The sequence below is a fragment of the Phallusia mammillata genome, chromosome 6, assembly GCF_965637545.1.
Source record: "Phallusia mammillata chromosome 6, kaPhaMamm4.hap1.1, whole genome shotgun sequence".
Lineage (NCBI taxonomy): Eukaryota > Metazoa > Chordata > Ascidiacea > Phlebobranchia > Ascidiidae > Phallusia > Phallusia mammillata.
Window position 1 is genome coordinate 23543152 of NC_137257.1, and position 21120 is coordinate 23564271.

The window sequence follows — 21120 nt, forward strand, 5'->3', positions numbered from 1 at the left end:
ATAAAATAACGAACCCTATTTTTTGATTTGTGTTCAAAATACCGGAGCATTAGAGACATCAAAAATGACTTTCCTGTTCTTAATGGACCGGCGATCGAGTAAATACAGATTGGACCGTGTTGTACTTCGTCGTTTCGAAACAACAAGTCAATTGCCTCACGATTTATCACAATCTTGTTTTGCTCGTTTAATCGTGTGATCTGCACGGCTGTAAACATAACCACAAAGATTGCTGAGTTACCATGATATATAAACATAAAGCCTGGTATTAAAGTCATATTCTTTCAGAAAAATAAAACATTTTTTCAGATAATCGACTTAATATTGTACCATAAAAGGTTTTTAAACACATTATTGACTTAAAAACAGTGATGCAACTGACCCTCTGGTTGTTGTAACTGATCCTCTGCTTATTGCAAATGATCCTGCGGTTGTTGTAATTGATAATCCGGTTGTTGGAACTGATCCTCTGCTTGTTGTAATGGATAATCCGGGTGTTGGAACTGATGATTTGCTTGTTGTAATTGATCCCCAGGTTGTTGGAACTGATAATCCGGTTGTTGGAACTGACCCTCTGGTTGTTGTAACTGATGCTTTGTTTGTTGTAATTGATAATCCGGTTGTTGGAACCGATAATCCGGTGGTTGTAACTGATGATTTACTTGTTGTAATTGATTTTCCGGTTGTTGTAACTGACCCTCCGGTTTTTTGAACTGATGCTCTGCTTGTTGTAGTGAACCCTCCGGTTGTTGCAACTGATAATAATCCGCCTGTAGCAACTGACACTCCGGTTGGAATAACTGATGTTCTGTTTGTTGCATATCTTCCATGAATTGTTGTGACAGTCCCGCCATATTTTTAACATAAAGTGGAAAATATGTTTCGGTGGCTCGCTGAAAAAAAAACATTAAACAAAAACAAAAGCACTGTGACGTCATTTGTTACACAAATTGAAATTGTTGTTTGTCACAAAATAGTTCTTCTGTACATTGTGTGGTACTTGAGACAAGTAATTGTGTGGGCACCTAAACTCTAGATCCCTTTTCAATAGTTAGTCTAAACTGAGAAAAATATTATTTGCTTAGCTGTTTTGCGCCTGGGCCCGTTTTTCTAAAGTATAATGCGACAGTCAAATATACACTTTCTGTCACCGCTAAAGCTTTTCCGAAATCAAATCGAAACATTAGTCAGTACCTATTACTAACACCAGCGCAATGTGCTGTTAATTAGCTTCGGTTTAGCTTTGAATATCGTGCGAAAGACAAGCAAATAACCTTTTAAAAGCAATAAAAACGGATAGTTCTGTGTGTGAAGCGTAACATAAGCCCACTGACGTGACATCGCAAATTACATGCCATAAATAGCCCTTACACAAAGGCACAAATTCGTCTGATGCGAATTTTATTGTCCTGAAGCACATAAATCGAGTTCGAGTAAACACATCAATTTAACAACTTTCCCGTTGCAACATCTAACCTTTACTCTCCATGTGCTGTCCCAAAACAGCCGACTTGGGCAAACAAGTTCAATGTTTTGCTCCAACAAAGCCCTTTTACTACCTATTTTGCAGGTTTATATGTGTTCCTAACGACTGCTGTCTGTTCTTATTGCCTTTATGGCCATTTGATCCTCAATCTGGAACAAAGTTTAAGTCACGTAGCTTCAAAATTTGTTAGCTTCGTTGCAAAATACATTAAATGGATGAAATATGTGTTTGAAACATGTTTTGTTTGAGTAATTTCAAGTTTTTCCAGTAACCATATTTGTGTCAATAAAAACTGTTTTACTCTTTTTACTGCTTGTTGTGTACATGCAAAGTAAAGCGGGCCGATATTGTAATACTGTGTGTTAAATTAAAAAAATACCTTTGACCGGATAATACAAACTCAAACTACGTCAAACCTTGTTTTCAGTCAACCAGTAAAAAGAATAAAACAATCATTTACAAAACAAGACTACGACTTCGGGTTTGGTGAACAAAGAGAAAGCTTAAACCTACTACCAAAAAACACGCTTTAAAATTACTGCTATATCCAAATCAAATTGATCCCAACTGAAAATTTAACATTACACGAAGTTAATGACTACGATTTATATTCATGAAACATGTTCAACCAAACTCAAGACACGAGAAAAGATGAAAGATCCAAAATTGAGTCTAACAAACATACGCGTTTACAGCATTTCTGGGGTGTACCGTTGGCATCAGAAGGCTATAAAGTTTATACGAGCCTGTTCTCACCATCAATGGAATACATTAAAAAGCATACAATGAAAAGCTTTATCCAATATTTTGGGTTTGACATTAGGAACGTTAAATCCACTAAAAAACTTGAAAACTTTCAATTGTAATCACTTTTTATTCGACCCACAGCCCAGTCAGAAATTATTTCCGATATATCATGGGGCCTCACTAGGTATTTTTAAATTTGTTTATGTAAGGCATACGTTAGATGAAACGATTGACAAAATATTACAATTTTCTTTGTAGTGAATTGCTTCGAAGACCGTCAGATTACATTTTCTTTTTGTTTCTTTAAATTTGAAACAAGTTGATGTTGGCTTACACAAAATATTGTAGGATATTTCTTGAATAAACCAAACATCAGCCAACGATGTTTCTAAGATAATCAATTCAGCAAGTTATACTTATTTTAGGCATTTAAACATCCATATGTCTGTCAATATAACAGACAATGTACCTCAATAAATGTTGGTGCATATTTGCCACTTTTAATTGCATGAATGGGAGACATTTAAAAAATCAATTTACAAAAAAAGACCACATTTGTTTCATATTGTTTAAATTTTTTGGCATGAACGTAGAAACGACTTTAACTTCGACATACGAGATTTAATTCTTAGTTTGAAACATTTCTGTTTATGGCGACGCGGTTCACCATACTATGGTAATTTGCTTCGTCAACACAGATTTCAAACATACAAAATTGATTTTAAAACAAATTTTCAATTTTCGATTCAAAAATTCGTTAAATATAACGAATTTGAAATCAAAATTTGTTACCAATAAGGAAAATGGATAGGACACCGTTCCCAAACTAATCGCTCACTATTTTAAAAACTATTCGAAAATTGGTTTACTTTTTATGACAATAATATATTTTGCAACAGGTGTGAGGAAATGTAGAAATGTGTAGATTAAGTCTGCTACGAGATTAATTTTTACCCAACCTTTTTTATGTTTGTTACGTTTGGCGGGCAATTGCTTAATTTGGATTCATCTGTTAAGTCCCAAAGGGTACAAAAATTATTTTTTTATTGGATGATGTCAAACTCTGTGTGTCGTAATCATTTAACACAAGTTGTAACGTAGTAGTAGGTAGTACTTGGTACATGTGTTTTGCTGACAAGTACAACTTCGTGTAACAATTATGATTTCTGTGTTTATTTTTTGGATTCGAGATTTCGCACGTTGGTTGTCGCTCGTTTTTCGTGGTGAAAATGTTGCTGTGTTGGTTTGTATAATTATCGGTTCTAATCGTCAAAATGTGTTAAACGTTACACTTCGTAAGTTGAACGTTACACTTTGTAATCAGATAGGGAATTAAAATAGAGTTACATTAATGTTGTTGTTTTTCTTAGAAAAGATAATTAAAAAAAACGCTGTTAAATTTTGAATTACGAACGACCTAAGTGGGAGATATGAGACGTCATGAGATTAAGAGAACTTTCTACAAGCCATATACGTCGTTGTCAAGAAAACAGAGGTGGGTTCGTGACAAAACGGCGTTAAGGCGTCTGTTACTGAAAAGTTTTGAAAATGGTGGAGTAGTTAACGCTGAAGAAAAAGAAAGCAATTCACAACCTCTTCACAGTGACTATCAATCACCTATGTCTCGTGATGAAATTACTTCAAGTGTGTCATCAGATTTAGATACAACTGAAAATGAGAGTGAGACTGAAAGTATCAGTGTTAGTGGTTTTGAAGAAGTTTGTTCAAATAAAGACAAAACCGAAGGTGCTGTACACTATCATAAGCTGCAAATGTATTCTGACTGTATTATATATAATACAGTCAGAATACAAACGCAGCTTATGATAACAGTTGCAAAAGTTTTCAAAATAATCTTGCATGATGGCAGTAAGTACATAATCATTAAAAAGTACATAAATGTAAAACCATTTTTACCCAAACCTGTACATTCATGTGATGTAGGAATTTTTGCAATTGACAATTTAAGTGACAATTTTGAAGTGTTTGCTATTAATCGTAGCATATGTGTTGTTCTTCCTTACAAAAAATTGTTTGTTGCCATAAAAATTGTCCATTGCATAGAGCCATAGATTAACATATGTGTCATGTTCCGTTGCTCATATACAATTATATTGTAATGTTTTCGTAGGTTTGTTGGTGCAACTTTTTTAAACTGCCTTTTTGTGCATGTGATTTACTTTTTACAGGATTTAGCATGACAGTATTGTTGCAAACAAAATCATGAAAAAGTATGTATGTGTTAAGTTCGTGGGATGTGGTTCCACAGATGTTGTCTGTAGAGAATGGATGTTAGATAAAACCAAGTGCAAATGGCCTGATGAGGGGGATGTTCAACAAATGGCGAGAAACTGTTGTTTGCCCGGAGATTGGAAATCTTACAATTGTCAAATCTTATGTGAATCAAGTATGTGTTTTTATTGTCAAATAAAATACATGAAAATTACTCTGTTACAATTTGCAGATTCATATGACCGCTGCTTGAAAACAGCTTATTCTATAAGTTATGTACCTTCTTCCTCGGATGAAAGCCAATTGATAGAAGAAGAAAATATAGTACCACCTCTTTTGCACACCTGTGCTTCAACTTCCAAACTGTAAGCTTTAGTGCAAATCTTTACAGCTGGCTGTGTTTTTGTATTTGTAATAAGGTATTTTTGTTTCAGAACATTTTTGAAACCAGCTCAAATAGTAATTCCACCCAAAAAGAAAAAAATCAGAACAGAGGACCAATCTGACAACATTATCTACGAAATGGTGCAAATAAAAGCACAATTGGTGCAAATATTGCGTGCAGCAAATCGAGTTGAAAAAAAATTTGATGCATTTACAAGCAAACAGGAAGAAGTATGTTTTCAGACCTTTAGCCCAGCCAAAAATGATAATGAACTGAACACTTTATTAGAAAATGTCAAGGTATGTACCTCATAGAATTAATTTTTTTGTCAGTGAAGGGTTTGTTGTGACATTGTTTCTTGTTTTGCAGGATTGTGCGCAAATTGCTAAAAGAATTGAAAGAGAGGACTTAAGGTCCACTGTGAGGAGCTTTGTTAGGTTATTTATGACTCGTGAGTTGGCCATGAAATTTTCATGGACGGGTCTTGGTCCCAAAAGACAACATACAAAGCAAGTTTTCAAAGGACATAAACTTAAAGAACTATTACTTCGTAAGTATGCCTTTTTTGTTGTATTCTTGACTTGGATATGTCAAAGATTTTTTTTTATAAAGCGTGATAGATAACAGTGATGGCTGATACATAGGAATATATAAACAAAGAGCATATCAAGCTTATGGACTTTAATATAATTTTCTTTGATATGTTTTGTTTGATGATAGCATAAGGTGTTGTTTTTGCAGATGTGCTGCAATTCACCTGCTACAAACATGCCACCATTGATATTGTTGAAAAAGCCATCAAAGTGACCCTTGCTGAAGCAGTAGATTGGGATGGTGGTAGGGAGGAAAGAAGAAATAACATCACCACTCCACTGAAAGAAAATGACAGTGACACTGACGAGGATACAGAGCCTTGTGAAGAAGATTAACTGACTGATTGTTTTTGTCAGTAGTTTTTCTATGTAACCCAGTTCGTTTTTCTCACAGTCCATCAAGAATGGGTGATTCAATGTTTTCTTCTTGTATGTAATAAATAGTTATATCAATTTAATTCTTTCAAATTTTGAGCAAGTAACCCACAGGACCCTAAAACGTTAAATTTCTTACCTGACCCATTCCTTTCATTTAGTGTGTAGCATTTTTAGCAGTTTTGTGACTTATGTTTGATTCACCCTTTTCCCCAAACATTTTTATGTGAACAGACCCTTTTTTATGTAAATCTTCAAAGTGTGGTTTCGTTATTAAACGATTTGATGCAATTTATCTTGTTTTGTGTAAGTGTTAGAGGCAAGGGACGTACGTTTACCCAGCAACCAATAGGGGCCCAAGTGTGGGGCGCTATGTGTGGCTCATTGATAATCATCTAACATGGGCCCAATGTTACCTTTCCGGTCCCGATTGGAGGATATATCACTGGCACATAAACGAAATGTGTTAATGGGCCTCTCAAATTATGAGGGTAATTCTGACAAGGGCCGACGAAAATTTTTTGACTGGGAGGACGTTAATTATATTTACTGATGGAAATAGTTGCTTATAATTTATGAAATATTCACTGCAAAAAATGACATTCCAGATTTTATCATTTTTTTGTAGCAATCAATCGTTTTACATCCCTTTTCGAAATTCTGTTTTTAAGAAACATATTTTAAGTCAGCACGCGTTAAAAACCACTGATATGTTGCATGCAACCACTTGTACCCCGTAAAAAATTACGGTTAGTTGCTTGTCTACGTCAAAACATGTCCACTATACTTTAAACTTTTTCAAAATAATAAAGCAATTGACTCGATAATCACTTTTCTCAATACCCTATACATTGTACGAATAAGTTCAAAAACCACCCAATCGACTTGTCGTATAACCTATTTCTCATCACGGATGCACATACTAGGTCGAACAGCATGCAATACGACACTTTCATACATAGGCCTATGTATTAAGAATTTAACACAACTATCATAAAGAGGTCCAAAAAGCAGTATTTCATACCGAAACGGACCGAAACCAAATAACGCTATTCCTCCTGAGCAAATTATTTATTTCGTTCTGGACCGATAAATTCATTTCGTTTCGGTCTGACCGAAATAAATTTATAACGGTATTTTTCGGTATTTCGGTCTTAACAAAACAACATTTCTTTGTGGTCTTTACAGCTATTTAGCAAAAAAATAAAGAAAGTTTCAACACCCAACAATTATTGTCGGTAGTTGTTACGTCACATAACATTTGTCAATGATGGTCAAACGGATGTAAATTGTGGAGCTTCAATTTTTATTATAGTTCAACGGCGCGAAATTTTTAGCAATTGTTTCATGATAAATGTCCAGAACGAAATACCGGAATAAAAAATAACGGTATTTCGTTCCGTTCCGGTATATTGAGTATTTTTTATTTCGGTATTTCGTTCCGGGATTTAAACCAAAAATTATTTATTTCGTTCCGGTATAACGTTCCGTTCCGTTCCGGTATGAAACTCAAAAAAGCAAAAAAGTACCTTTTATATTGTGTAACAAACTATAAACGTGTTAATACAACAGCTATAAAGTAAGTTCACTGTAGTAAAATACCTTAAGTACCTTCTGTAACTTTATTGGTCCTCTTGATTGTGTTTGATGTCAATACTTTCCAACCGTTCTTAAATAATGGTTTCATCTAGACTTGTCCATATTGCCTCCGTGTAACTTTTTTTCGTTTTTAAAGTAATCCACTTTTTCACAGCAGTTTTTTGACAATAAAGTTTTTGTCACCCTGTTACTTACAGCTTTTCTGCGTCTAACACTTCGTTTAGTTCCTACTCCTGCAAACGGAGGATTACATCTCTACGGTCAGTTTGCATGATTAACTTGCTTCATTATTCGCCTGCTATGAAGTTACAATCGCCATGTACGTAACAGTAAAATTAGAAGGATATTGTTTGCATGTTGAAATAATCGGTTCATTTTATAGTACAAGGTGGTCAAGTGTGGTGACTTTATTACTGCATTGAGTAAATGTGTTTGTATTGCATTTTTAGAGAATAATAAGGCTAAATCAAATGTTTGCGACGACTAACTAATTAATCTTGAAGTGAACTGTGGGGACAAAGGTGTAGTGAATGGCCTTCGTAGTCTGCTTAGCAACACTGTGTTTATGTTAGTAAACTTGCGTATAGTTCGTGGTAACGATCAGCTTCGTCTGGATCTCGTATGGTAAGTTCATTAAAGCTATACGTTGTGGTAATGTAGCTTCGGTGTCTGCTGAATGAACTTAATTGCACTGCAATGTCTCTCGTCAAAACACCTTCTACAAATTCTTCTCTTGGCGGGAGCTCGAAATAGTCTACAAGGCCAAAGAATCTAGCGCACCAGTCTCTGTACACGTTTCTGTAGAAAACCAGTGGACGACGGGGTAGTACGTCAAGTGGTATTATGTGCGGTATATAGAGACTCCCTGTGCTTTCTTCATCACTGTCAAGCTCTTCCTGATAAATCAATGTCATGAGTCTCGATAAACAAGGGTTTTGCACCACAGCTTGTTTATTATCTTAATCAGAATGCTTACTCAAATGGCGTGTTTGAGAAAGAAAACAACTTGTTAGAAAGTATAATAGCAGTTGCTTATAAATTCAAAAATCTCCTGGCAAACTAGTAAGCCATTAGGAGTTAACCATTGTCGGGTTAGAAAACAACTAAGTAATTACGTCAACGGTGCACTTTATAAATTCTGGGTACATGGCGCAATATTGCACACCTGTGCTCCTGTGATTGGCTCTTACACAAAAATCTATCATAAACGATATCAAATCAGAACACAGTACAAAGCAAAGTTAAATTTCGCAACCACCAGGCCACAAAGTCGCATCTACATCCTAATTAACTGAAACAGGAAATATTTCAAAGTTCAAACACGATTTTACAATCCAGTTGAATAATGTTATTACACCATTTGACGAGCTTTGAGCTAGCAAGTTTAAAGCAAGCCGGTTACGTAGCTACTAATTCGAAATTTGCACAAATTTTATCGCAACTATACAAACCAATTACGTAGCTACTATTTCGAAATTTGCATCTGTTTCTCGTGATTGTCGGTGAGTGTTTCATTTGACTTGTGACCGAAATTAATTCATGGTTTTCACGTGTAGCTTATGGCATGCTGTATTTTCTTATAGTGTTTGCTTCATCGTCTTGCAACTTTTGATACGTGTACTGTACCTGCTGACCTGCGTCGCAAAATAGTTGGTGAGTGGGTCATTTTCAGCATTTTTTGTGCGTTGACATATGTCAATGAGTTTCGTTTTCTTGTTGAGAAAACCGTTTCATTCTCGTTCCGGTTTCTGTCCGTTTCTTATTGTGTACGACGTTGTGGTTGTTGCGGCTATTGTCGCTGTAATTTGTGTGGGAAATGGCGGGGCGTGTTTCAACGTGACAAACGCCTGTGTGAGGCCCAGACTTGCAGGTCGGTCGTTCAGAGTCTACACGGATTGATTTGATACGTTTATTACTATTATTTCCATCAGTTTCTCTAGCTCCTAAAAAAGTTGCAAGCTGTTGGACACAAACCAAAATTAAGAGTTTTAAAGTGGAGCACATTCCGTTTGTTTTGCACATCCCCTGGACAGTCTGAAGAAGGCCGTCTTTCTTTGTCGTAGTAATAAATGCTAAAGCTCGGAAAAGCATATTTGTGGCATGTTTCGCAGTTGTGGCATCTTGTGGCATGCCTGACATGAAATTAACTAGTTTGATGGATTTTCTTTTGTTTTCGTTGTTGTTACTACAGACATCAGTTTATGATTTAATGTTGGTATTGTTGGTTACTTTATTGTTTTCTATGCCGATTACTGCACATATAAATCTACAGATACGAAGTATACCATCACTTAGCAACCGAAATTAACCTAAAATTACTTTTTGTAAGATATAATCAGGACATCAAAGTTTTTTTTATGTCGATTACCTGATTTCCTAACAGGGCATTTTTTAATTTCAAACTGATTACCAATTCAATTAAAAACTTAAACAAATGACATATGCTAAAACAAAACATAAAAATCAGCTTTTTAAATTGCATTTTTCTGTAAATGGTTTTGAGTATACGACACAGATGTACATTTACTTGCTAAACCTGCATATTTATTACAAAAGCCAAAATACTATACTTGCACTACAAAAACAACCTACGATTCCGACACGAAATGTTATTTACAAGCCAAACAGGAACTGAATAGCATTTGAACATAGTTTACGCCGATTGCAAGTTATAATAATCCGAAAAAAAGTGCGTACAGTTCAAAAAACACGACGTATTATTTACTTATGTCTGTCACTGTTTACAGTAAATAAAATGCTACTGTTTCAGTTTCTTTTGCGCTTTTTTAGTGTGCGTTGCGGGGCTTTAGTCAATAGTGTCGGCCTGCGTTTTCCTGCTTTATGCTCAATGCCTACTCGATTCTGTGGGATTTTGTTGCGGGAAAGATAGAACAGCTTGGTCAAGGTGGAATTGAAAGCTGGCATCTGCTTGTGCTCGGATAAATCGCTTTGTGCAACTTCTCTGGAAGCCCATGTAAGCAGGCGAAATAAGTCGTCACCTTTTTTGCCAACTTGTCCTTCGCGAACATAGCGACACCACCATCATTATTAATGTGAAGACCAATGTCAACTGATAAAAATCCTGTTGTTACCCATGTAGTGATACGTCTTGCCATTTTTACATTCTTTTTATGTGACTGTGGCCCAAGCTGAATTTATAGTAGCGTCAAAGCTACACATGCATGTCAGAAAAAAGGAAAGCTTGTCTCAAACAAAGGTTTTTTTCTATTTCCTTGCTGACGCAAAAATGCTTTAAGAATAAACCAGAGGATTGTGCGCAAACAGCTGTATTTTTTGTAAATGGTGATAAAATTATGAACATTGTTAGATTACAGATTCTTATACATCAAACTCAACTTACATTTGAGCACATTTACTGACACAAAACTGTGGTAGCGTTCTTACCTCTATAATAACTGTCCAACACTTTTACCAAGGCCTAAATGTAACGGGAACCATTCGTCTTGTCTCGGTAGCTTACGAAACCTAAAACCACTGGTTTTCTAAGGTATGAAAATGAAGTTCAATTCTCGTATGTATTTTTACAACCTTTATTAGCTCCGTAGCAAACCAGAAAGTCTGACCCGCCAGGAAGGGTCATTTTAACTCCTATCTCCAAAATGTTTTTTCAGGCAAGATTGGCGCAAATCTTTCACCGTCTGTAACTTTTGGTCCATCCTGAAGGATAGGTACCCGAATTTCCGCTGTTCACCACGACATGCCTGTTGATAAACCCAATATTTTACTGGTTATAAGTGATGTACCGAAAGTATTTTAATGTTTTAATGTACCGAGGCTTTGGTTTGCCGAGTTTTAACGTTTTTCGCGTAATTAGGCTTATGCGTCACAGAATCTTTTAGACTGTAAAAACTTACATCGTGAAAATATTGGAAACATCCATTTTGATCAGTCCATATGTAATGAGCGTGTACGCACATTGTCATTTTCTTTGTTTTCTTACACGACATCACTGTTGCTCACTTAGTTTCTTGTTATTTGTTTTCAATGTACTAATCTTATTTATGCACCTGTTTAAGTTAATGTTTCTTAGATTTGTTGTTTTATATTTCACTTCATTTTCACTTTTGTTCTGTTCTATTTTCACTGTTATTTCTAATGATTTTCCACACTCTTCGTTTATATTTAACTTGTTTTCACTTTATAATATTTATTTTACGCACAGTTTTGTCTATATTTACCTCCATATTTGTTTTTATTTGTAATTCACCTTTCGTATTCACACGTTTTTATGTAGCGCTACATTCGCCTACCTAATCAACTGTTGTCTCGCACCAATGATTTGGACGTCGACGTGTCGCGCTTGTACGTTGTAATTGGACGTTAAGATCACGTGGTTTTGCACCTGCCATGTTTCGTTTGCGATTTGAGGCAGTTCTCGCTTGGGCCTCGTGTGGTACGCAGTGTTGTGACGTGTAAGTGCAGTGGCAAAACGCGGTAGCGCTGGATTTTTTATTGTATCGTATCGTATTGTGTTGAAACGTTGAGAGGCGCTCGTTATTTAGTGTTATCGCCTTTTATATATTTTATTAAACTTGTTTTAGTTGAGGCCCTGTTCGGTGTGACCATCTCAACTTTGGTTTTAGCGGTAAGCCGTTAGTGCAGGGTGACCTGGTTTTTACCAAGTTAGGGGCGGTGATCCCGCTATATGTGTGGTCAGGGTTGGGTAAGCTAGTTTTATTTAGTAAAAGATAACTTTCTCGCCTTTCCCAAAATCTTAGGCCAAATTCGGGATCACCTAACTAATTTCGGTTACATTTGGCGAGCACGCCAGGACCCTGCTACCGCTTGTAGGTGGTCACTCCGTGGTGAGAACTCGATTTTGTATGGTTTTAGTGTTTCACAGTTTTACTTTTTAATATGGCTTTTAACGTTTTTATAACTCCTCCGCGGTATACGCCTGGAATGGATGTAGAAGGTTTTATAACGCAGTTTGACTCGTACTGCAACAGTGTAAAGGCATCGGAGGAAGTAAAGCGCCACATGTTTTTAACAACCATTGATGACGACCTGCGTTGGTCAGTGCAAGGAAAGGACAGCTGCGTGTTTGAACTTACGAAACAGATCATTGAACGTGTACGAAAGTTAAACAAGAGCGACGTGATTTTGCATCAGACGTGCGCTAATTTGTTTCGCCGGCGGCAATTGCCCCAGGAATCTAACAAGGAATTTGTCTATGCTTTGAAGGCAATGGCAGACAAAGCATACCCTAAGGACGAGTCAGTCCGAAACGAAGTGTTGTATTCCTTACTATTGCTTGGTTTAGCTGATCAGTCAGCGGCTATTAACATTCCTAAACAGCTAGGATACAAACGTGACTTTTGGTCTGTGGCCGAATGTGTTATTGGAACTACGAGCCAGGATCCATTACCAGTAATGCCGGTGGAAAAAACGTTGAAAAACGACCCACAACTTCAGCTGATTGAGGACCTCAGGAAACAATGGCAAGACGATTCTAAAGCGCTGGCTGACGCAGTTTCGGCGCTCCAAGCTGACCTGAAGCAAATTCGTGATGAGGTGCGTTCAGAACCCAATCAATTTCCAGCTGGCCGATATCGCCCGGGGAGAGGCGTCTTTAAAGAACAACTCCGATGCTATGGCTGTGGTGAGGTTGGTCATTTACGTCGGTTCTGCAGTTATGGTGAGCAATACAGTGGTGTAAGACGTGATAGAATGTACCAAAATTCTACGTTTTCTAAACCAAGTGTCCACAGACCGAGACCGAGAGCACCAAGCAAACCCTTAGGACCTTCCAAACCTACATCGGCCGGTTCTGACCGTAAGCATATTGTTAAAAAGACATTACCCCGGTTTGTTAATATGATGACAGGAGGTGTTGTCACTTGTGCATTGGTTGACACTGGTGCCTCCGTTACCATTTTGAACCAACGCGTGTGGGATGTTATTAAGCAGAAGATGGTCGACAGCAAATTGGTTCCTCTCGGGAATGACGAATACCTCTCGGGAGTCACGGGCAAGTCCATAAACGTTTTGGGTAAAGCCACTATCTCCATTAAACTAGGAGATTTAGATGTAAACTCTGTTGTGTACGTGGCCACAAGCTTACCTTATGATTGTATCCTAGGTCTGGACTTTTTGCAATCGAAAGGCTGCAGTATATGTTACGAATACAATCTACTAACTGCGGGTACCGCACAAGTTCCTTTGTTGACCTCTCCAATTGTGCAAACAGCCAGAGAGGTATGCCTCCTGGACACCATCAGCATTCCACCTTCTACAGAGATGGAGGTGTACGGACGATACCTACCTCACGCTGACAGTAAGACTATTCCTACCTTTTCCGTGTTAGTTAGCCGTAACGAGGAGTTTTGTCAACGGACGGGTCTACGAAGCGCTAACTGTTTGGGTGTAGTTAAAGGTAATAAAGTTAAAGTTCGTCTGGCTAACTTTAGCGATGAGACGATCGATGTGCTTGACGGGACCCGCATAGCTACAGTTACACCGGTGCATGCTTATGGTCACATTGATAGTCTAATAGATGAATGTTGCGTTATAATCGGTCAAAGTTCCCATGATAAATGTGTATGCAGAAATGCGTGGCGTTCACAAACGTTGACCGATGTGTGCGTTGTTTCGCAGAAGGGTCAAGATGAAAGGGTACCGAACGACGGAGAACACTGGAAGGCTGTCCGAGACGGAGTTACCATTGGCTCGGGGATCAATTCCAGTCAATTAAATGAAGTTTTGAATCTTCTACGCCGTCACCAGAATGCATTTTCGACAACTAGTTCAGACCTTGGACGAACCGGTATTTCGCGCCACGTTATCGACACCGGCGATGCCCCACCTGTTCGTCAACCACCACGACGAATGGCCCAAACCCATAAGCAACAAGTGGAGAACATAATTGGGGAAATGCGAGAACAAGGACTGATTCGCCCTTCGACATCTCCATGGTCCAGTTCCATTGTTTTGGTGAAAAAGAAGAGTGGTGAGCTACGCTTTTGTGTTGATTATCGTCAGGTGAATGAAGTTACTAAGAAAAATAGCTATCCGATACCGCGTGTCGATGACAGCCTAGACGAAATGTCCGGTTCCGCGTATTTTTCGACGCTAGACCTAAAATCCGGCTATTGGCAAATACCAATGGACGAACGTTCACGAGAAAAGACCGCATTCGCTAGCCACATGGGCCTTTTTGAGTTCAACGTCATGCCGATGGGCTTATGTAACTCTGCGGCTAGTTTTCAGAGGTTAATGCGAATTGTACTGCAGGGCATTGAATGGCAGGGTGCGCTGGCATATCTGGATGACATCATTATTTACGCCAGGAGCTTCGATGAACATATGCGTCGTCTCGAGGGTGTTCTACTAAGGTTGATCAAAGCTGGGTTAACCCTCAAGCCTTCGAAATGCGACCTCTTTAAAGATGAAGTGCGATTCCTCGGTCACATTGTCTCAAAGCAAGGTATTTTATGTGATCCCGATAAGGTTCGGGCTGTCAAAGAATGGCCGATCCCGAGGAGTGTGAAGCATGTGCGTCAATTTGTAGGCTTAACATCTTACTATCGCAAATTTGTAAAAGGCTATGCATCTATTGCTGCTCCCTTACACAAATTAACTGAAAAAGGCTGCCGTTTTATATGGACTGATCAATGTCAACAAGCGTTTTCATCATTAAAACTAGCGCTTACCACAGCTCCTGTGCTGCGTTATCCAGATTTTACCAAGCGGTTTGTGTTAGATACCGATGTCTCCGATAATGCTGTTGGTTGTGTTCTTGGACAGGTGATCGATGGGAAGGAGCACGTGGTAGCATACGGAAGTCGAACTTTGAGTAAAGCGGAAAGGCATTACTCCACTACCCGTAAAGAGCTGTTAGCAGTTATTTTTGCGACCAAACTTTTTCGTTGTTACTTGTTGGGCAAAAACTTTCTTCTTCGAACAGATCACTCGTCGTTACGATGGCTTTGGCGATCTCGCGAATTGTATGGTCAGTGCGCACGTTGGGTAGAACACTTGGCCGCCTACCACTTCGAGATGTCCCACCGACCGGGAGCCAAACATTCGAACGCCGACGCATTGAGCCGTGTTCCTGAAGATGATGGGTTTCCGTATGTCATCGTGGATGGTGGAGAACAGACCGAGGTATTTTCAGTCGATTTAAGAGATGTATCTGGGTATAACTTGTCGACGATTGTAGAAGCCCAACACACCGATCAACATCTCAAACCGGTGTTATCTTGGGTTCAACGAGGTATTAGGCCGTCGTTTCGTAATGTTAAGCATCTATCCGCTGAGTCCAGGCATTTCTGGAGTGTTTTTAGCAAGTTAACATGTCGTGATAATATGCTCTTTATTAACGATGACTGTGCTACTCAGGCTTCTGAAGAAGTAACCAAACTCGTCGTACCCATCTCCATGCGGGAAGACGTGTTAACCGCTTGCCATGACATGGCGCTTGGTGGAGGGCATTTGGGCATCGCCAAAACTTTAGGGAAAATATCTGAACGTTTTTACTGGTTTCAGTGGAGGAAGGACACCGAGGCACACTGTCGGAGATGCAACATGTGCAATATGAACAAGAAACCCAGCACGACCGTACGAGCACATCTGGTACCTTCACAAGAAGTGCGGCCGATGCAAAGAATTGAGATCAATGTTTTGGGACCTTTGCCTCTGACCAGGTCTGGGTATCAGTATGTTTTAGTTTCATGTGACTTGTTTACCAAGTATGTTCGAGCATGGCCGATGCGACACCAGAGTGCTCATGAAACTGCGGGTATTTTGTTCCACAGGTGGCTTACGGTCCATGGCGTCCCGGAGATTATACACTCTGACCGTGGCGGGAACTTTGAAAGCGAACTGTTTGCAGAACTGGTGCGGTTGATGGGGTGTACTAAAAGCCGCACGACAGCTTACCACCCAGCTGGGAACGGCGGCGTCGAAAGAAATAACCGTACGATCATTTCGATGCTTTGCAACTATGTACAGCGCGATCCCAAGAGGTGGGACGAGGCGCTATCGGCGGTCGTGGCCTCATACAATGCTAGTCGTCACGAAAGTACTGGCTTATCCCCACATTTTCTGTTGACAGCCCAGGTGGAAAATTTTCCCCGTTTCATACATGTAATATCATCGAACTTGTTTGTTTCGGACTTGGATGGGGTGCGAACTTCCGAGATTTATCATTGTGTTATGACACGAAAGGTAACACTTTCAAGCATAATTTCAAGTATGATTTTCTATGATGAATCATGCTTGAACGTCGCGTCAGAATCTCTGGTAATCCAGACATAAATTGGGATAAGTCATAGATAAATCGTCCTAATATACATGTTTGAATCGTCTCCGAACTAATCCCCAAAAACATAAAGTAGGCATCTTATCGTATTTTTATTTTATTGAAAACGAACTTAACGACGATTCATTGTTCTGTGTCCGAATCCGCCCAAGCTTCGGTTGAAGAACCACTTGATGACAAATGGGCCTGGATTCGGCCGGCCCGCCTTCCACCCTCCCAGTCGTTCGTTTGAGATAAAACCACAATTATCTCGCCGTTGATTGTGGTGACCTTTTCATTTTTGTAGTCCGTCAGCTGAAGGACATCTGCACATATACAAAGTGTTACCACATTTTGAAGTCTGGCGTGGTGTTCTTTATTTTATTCATCATATTTTCTCTACTTAGCTGAGCCAGCAACACAAAAATTGCTCAATAGATTCATAAAAGGCTGGCGTTTATGCAAACAGCATGGCCATATAGCTCACTGAGGCAGTAAAAGATCCGGGCATGATTGAATCACCGCCAGTTTATGTGGCAGTGCGAGGATACCAACCGCTGAGCGCTGCGCCTCTTAACCTTGCATATTAATCCCTTTGTGTCGCATCGTTTTGCGTGTGGGGCACAACAGTCAGCGTTCAAACATTTTTTGGTCTTGCGGCCGAAATTTCAACAACCAATGAGAAACACACTGTGTATTTACGTTTTGATTTTCAATGCATTTGGGTGGGTAAACCCAACTATCTTTTAAATGCTTTGAATTGTACCAAGCATCTAAATAGGCAGGTTCTTGGCGACTTTGTCAAATATTGCTGTTTAAATTTTTACATTTTGGAAGCCGGCAAGTTTAAAACAATGTTCTCTAGAAGGAGACCCACACCAAAAGTAGATGGTTTAAAAACCAAACAGATATGTTCAAATGGTGAAAACAAGCATTGCAACATACCGATTAGAAGGTTGTACAACTTGCTGTCTTTAAATGCCTTTTTGTTGTGTTGGCGTTTGTAGCCAAGACCAGACCATGAATAAGTGACCACCAACTCCTTTTTCATGAAGAGGCGCAGAAACTCTCGAATTGTGCTGCGCAATCCTTTTCTTTCCACCCTCAATGCTATGGCTTGTTGGTCCTAAAAAAAACTGTTTTTAAATATTTTGCAGAAAATTGTTGTAAGTAAATCTACAAACCTCAATACTTTCAATGGTTTCATTTAGTTCTTCATCATTAGCAGCAGGTTCAACCATGCTAGAATGACAATTAGATGAACTTTGTAAGTTGTTCATCTCTCCAATTTTTTGCACTGCAACATCTCTAGTAAAAGAGAGGTCTGTGCGAAGGCCAGCTATTTGGGTAAGAGACCTTCTCACATCTGCTTGTAAGCCCTTAACACAGTGCCAGATTTCTGTGTATTCAGTGCCTACTGGCAAAAAGGGGGGCAGTTTTCTAAAAAAAAAACACTTTAGACAGATAATGTTAGACAGATAAACACAAATTTCCTGTACCGTTTATGTGCTTTTTTTCCTGGCGAAGATATAATATCACGGGGTCGCCTAAAAGGTGATGAAGTTTGTGGACTTCCGCTCCTTTTTAATACAGTGATCAAATGAATCTGAAAAATGTTAGTTGTTGTCATTCACACTTGTTTATCTTTATATTGCAACATAGGTGCTTGGAACTTACTGGATTGACACAGAACCTCACATTTGTATGCTTTCCAATTCTCCCCTGGAGCGACTTTGTCCCTTGCTTGCTGTTGAATATTGCCACCTGCAGGCCATTTGCATTTAGTGTCAGAAACCATCCAACTTTGATGTACCAAATCAGATTGGCCATTTCTCTATTGCTTGATTTCTCAATGGAATAAATCCCAGCACATATTGGCCGCATTTTTGCTTTATAAATTGTCAACAGAATAGGATATAGTTTGAAGTCAGGGGAATGATTAAATAAGGGTAATCCATCAATGTTAATTAAAAGACAAAATGATATATTGCCTTCAACATCCTTGTAAAAACGTGACAACATTTTTGTAAGTGAATTAATCCAATTTGGAAAATGTACATACAGTCCATCCTCCATGGGCTCATAAGAAATGTTTGGTTTGGGAAAGAGGCCTTTATATGATTTTGGAAGCTCATCATGAATGCTATGTAAGCTTTTTAGAAGTCTGGTTATAGACATTTTTGGTACATAAACTTCAGTTAATGCCCAGCTGGTAATAATATCATTTGCATCCATTGAAAGTGTACTGTCTGGAATTGTTATTTGTTCCCCATGTTTACTTGATAACATACTTGAATCACTTTCTTGTTCTTCAATTTCCTGCAGGTCTGCAGTGTCATTATCAGTGTCACTGGAAGAAGCATTTAAAATATTTATGCCACCAACTGCAGCAGGTCTTTGTTTATTCATCCTTTTTTTCCTGATCCATTTCTGTTTTCTTGATAAATGGTCATATGGTTTGTAATCTGTTCTTAGACTTTTACTACGAGGCATTATATCAAATGACAAGACAATTTAATGCTGCAATTTAAATCTAATAAAAACACAGATTAATTTTAATGCATTAATCACAATACATTCTCTCAACACCATAGACACAACAGCATAAATCTGCTGTTTTCCTAACCAAACCAATCCAAACTTTACAAACAGTTTACAATTTTCGTTAGCATTATCATTTTGCTACCAACCTTGATGCCAACATCAGCTCACAACCACAAGACACAGCGTGGCGTCTGCGAGCACATGGTCGCACGCAGTCCCGGATGAACTTGAAAAAAAGGCAAACGGAACAAACAATTCTCGTTGTAATACCATAGATTACTTACAACTTGTTTAGTATTCCGTAGTAATACGACCACATTAAAAGCTGCGAACCTGCGATACCGTTAAGCAAACTCTCCGATCCCGCGTTGGCAATTCCCGCCGTTTTCAAAAATTTTGAACAAAGAAAAAAGACGCGCGCAGGTCGTGAATTCCCAAGAGAGTTGAAATGAGTTTTATCTAAATAATTCGATTCGCTACGCGTGATAGCTTTTCTCTTGAGCTGTTGCTCAGATAAGCAATAGTTTTTCAGCCACCAATCCAAACCGTCTTGTGGCGATTTACAAACTATCAAAATGAGTACAGTAGCAAGCTTCAAATAATGATTATTATTTGCAAACAGTAGCCTATGCGTATCATGATTGGAAATAGGCTACGCTTACTAAATGTCTAGCGGAAGTTTCTTGGTTGAAATTAATCAAAGAGCTGATTCAAAAACACACACGGAAACAGTAACAAATATTGCCCGGAAACCAAAACTTTACCACTATTGTAACAATTTCGCGCTAGAAGGTTTCAACGAAATCCTAAAATATTTGGTAAAAATTGCACACTTTCTTCTGCACGGATACGTCAACTTTGTTGACCAATAGTTCAAGTTGTTCAAGGAAACTTCAAGCCTAATTCATGTTAAGTATTCGTTAAAAGTCCAGATATCGGAAGATACATGGCTTGTTAGCTATATTCCAAGGATATATCCTTGATTTTTGTTTGAAATATCGGCGAAAAAGCCAACACTTGATATCCTAACATAACCCGAGTTTAACACAAGTAAAATCATACATGATATTGGGATAACACACGGAAAAAGTTTGCCTGGGAGGTCACCAACTGCGCTTACCGGCAGACCTCATCTCGTCGCGACCAACAAGAGCTACCCAGCCATTCGTGCATTTGGAAGCATTGCGTTCCCGACTATTGCTTGCGGAGGAGGTCGCACGCGAAACATTAGAAGTGCAGAGGCAACAAATGGAGCAACGATACAATAGGAAAATCTATGGCGCACCATTACGAGAGGGTGATATCGTCCTTTTGGAAAACACGGTGGTGGCGAAAGATGGTTGTCGTAAGTTTTTGCAACCTTACAAAGGTCCCAAAAATTGTTGCAACACAAGGCACAGTTAATTATGTGATTCAGGACGAACAAGGTGCGATTCAAACTGTGCATTACAACAAAAAAGGTCGACATGGAGTACAACAGACAAGAAGAGAGTGGCGAAGAAAATCCAACAACCGAGAACAATGTCCCGCAGGCAGGGAGTCACTTTTGGCTTCCAACTGTCAATGACAACAGTGCTATGCAAAGAGCGACGGGGCGTGAGGAAGTTGAAGACGAAGGCGCTGAAGACGAGCCTGTTGAAAGCGAACCAAGTGAAGACGAAAAACATGAAGACAGCGGCAAGGAAAATGCTGCGCCCGTCGATGATGATACCGGATTGGGCGCAGACATACAAAATGTGGCTGAACAATTGGAAGATCGGCGACCGAGGCGAAATCGGCGACAAACGGTATTTTATCCGGATGCCGAGTCCTAACGGTGTAGGACGTGAACTGAGAGGGGGGGTGTAATGAGCGTGTACGCACATTGTCATTTTCTTTGTTTTCTTACACGACATCA

The 21120-nt window shown here is 38.9% G+C and overlaps 3 protein-coding genes across 5 annotated transcripts; 1 reads left to right on the plus strand and 2 right to left on the minus strand.

Moving 5' to 3' along the window:
- Positions 1-2448: 2448 nt before the first annotated feature.
- LOC145233743 (uncharacterized) lies at positions 2449-6113 on the plus strand. Of its 2 annotated transcripts, XM_080098515.1 has the most exons (5): positions 2449-4640; positions 4698-4830; positions 4900-5149; positions 5220-5400; positions 5592-6113. In XM_080098515.1, the coding sequence occupies exons 1-5, from the start codon at positions 4457-4459 to the stop codon at positions 5777-5779; spliced, it is 936 nt and encodes a 311-aa protein (XP_079954641.1). In that variant the 5' UTR covers positions 2449-4456; the 3' UTR covers positions 5780-6113. The 2 variants fall into 2 exon arrangements, with proteins under 2 accessions (XP_079954641.1, XP_079954640.1); XM_080098514.1 differs by having other exon boundaries at positions 2449-4830.
- A 10668-nt stretch (positions 6114-16781) lies between these two features.
- Positions 16782-17959, minus strand: LOC145232038 (uncharacterized). The gene is made up of 3 exons (XM_080096538.1): positions 17864-17959; positions 17625-17805; positions 16782-17005 (listed from the first exon to the last, which is right to left on the minus strand). Exons 1-3 carry the CDS (start codon positions 17957-17959, stop codon positions 16824-16826), a joined length of 459 nt encoding a protein of 152 aa, XP_079952664.1. The 3' UTR covers positions 16782-16823.
- Positions 17960-18264: 305 nt separating this feature from the next.
- Positions 18265-19857, minus strand: LOC145232039 (uncharacterized). Of its 2 annotated transcripts, XM_080096541.1 has the most exons (3): positions 19370-19857; positions 18971-19116; positions 18265-18443 (listed from the first exon to the last, which is right to left on the minus strand). In XM_080096541.1, the coding sequence occupies exons 1-3, from the start codon at positions 19381-19383 to the stop codon at positions 18310-18312; spliced, it is 294 nt and encodes a 97-aa protein (XP_079952667.1). In that variant the 5' UTR covers positions 19384-19857; the 3' UTR covers positions 18265-18309. The 2 variants fall into 2 exon arrangements, with proteins under 2 accessions (XP_079952667.1, XP_079952666.1); XM_080096540.1 differs by lacking the exon at positions 19370-19857 and having other exon boundaries at positions 18971-19231.
- Between the last annotated feature and the right edge of the window lie 1263 nt (positions 19858-21120).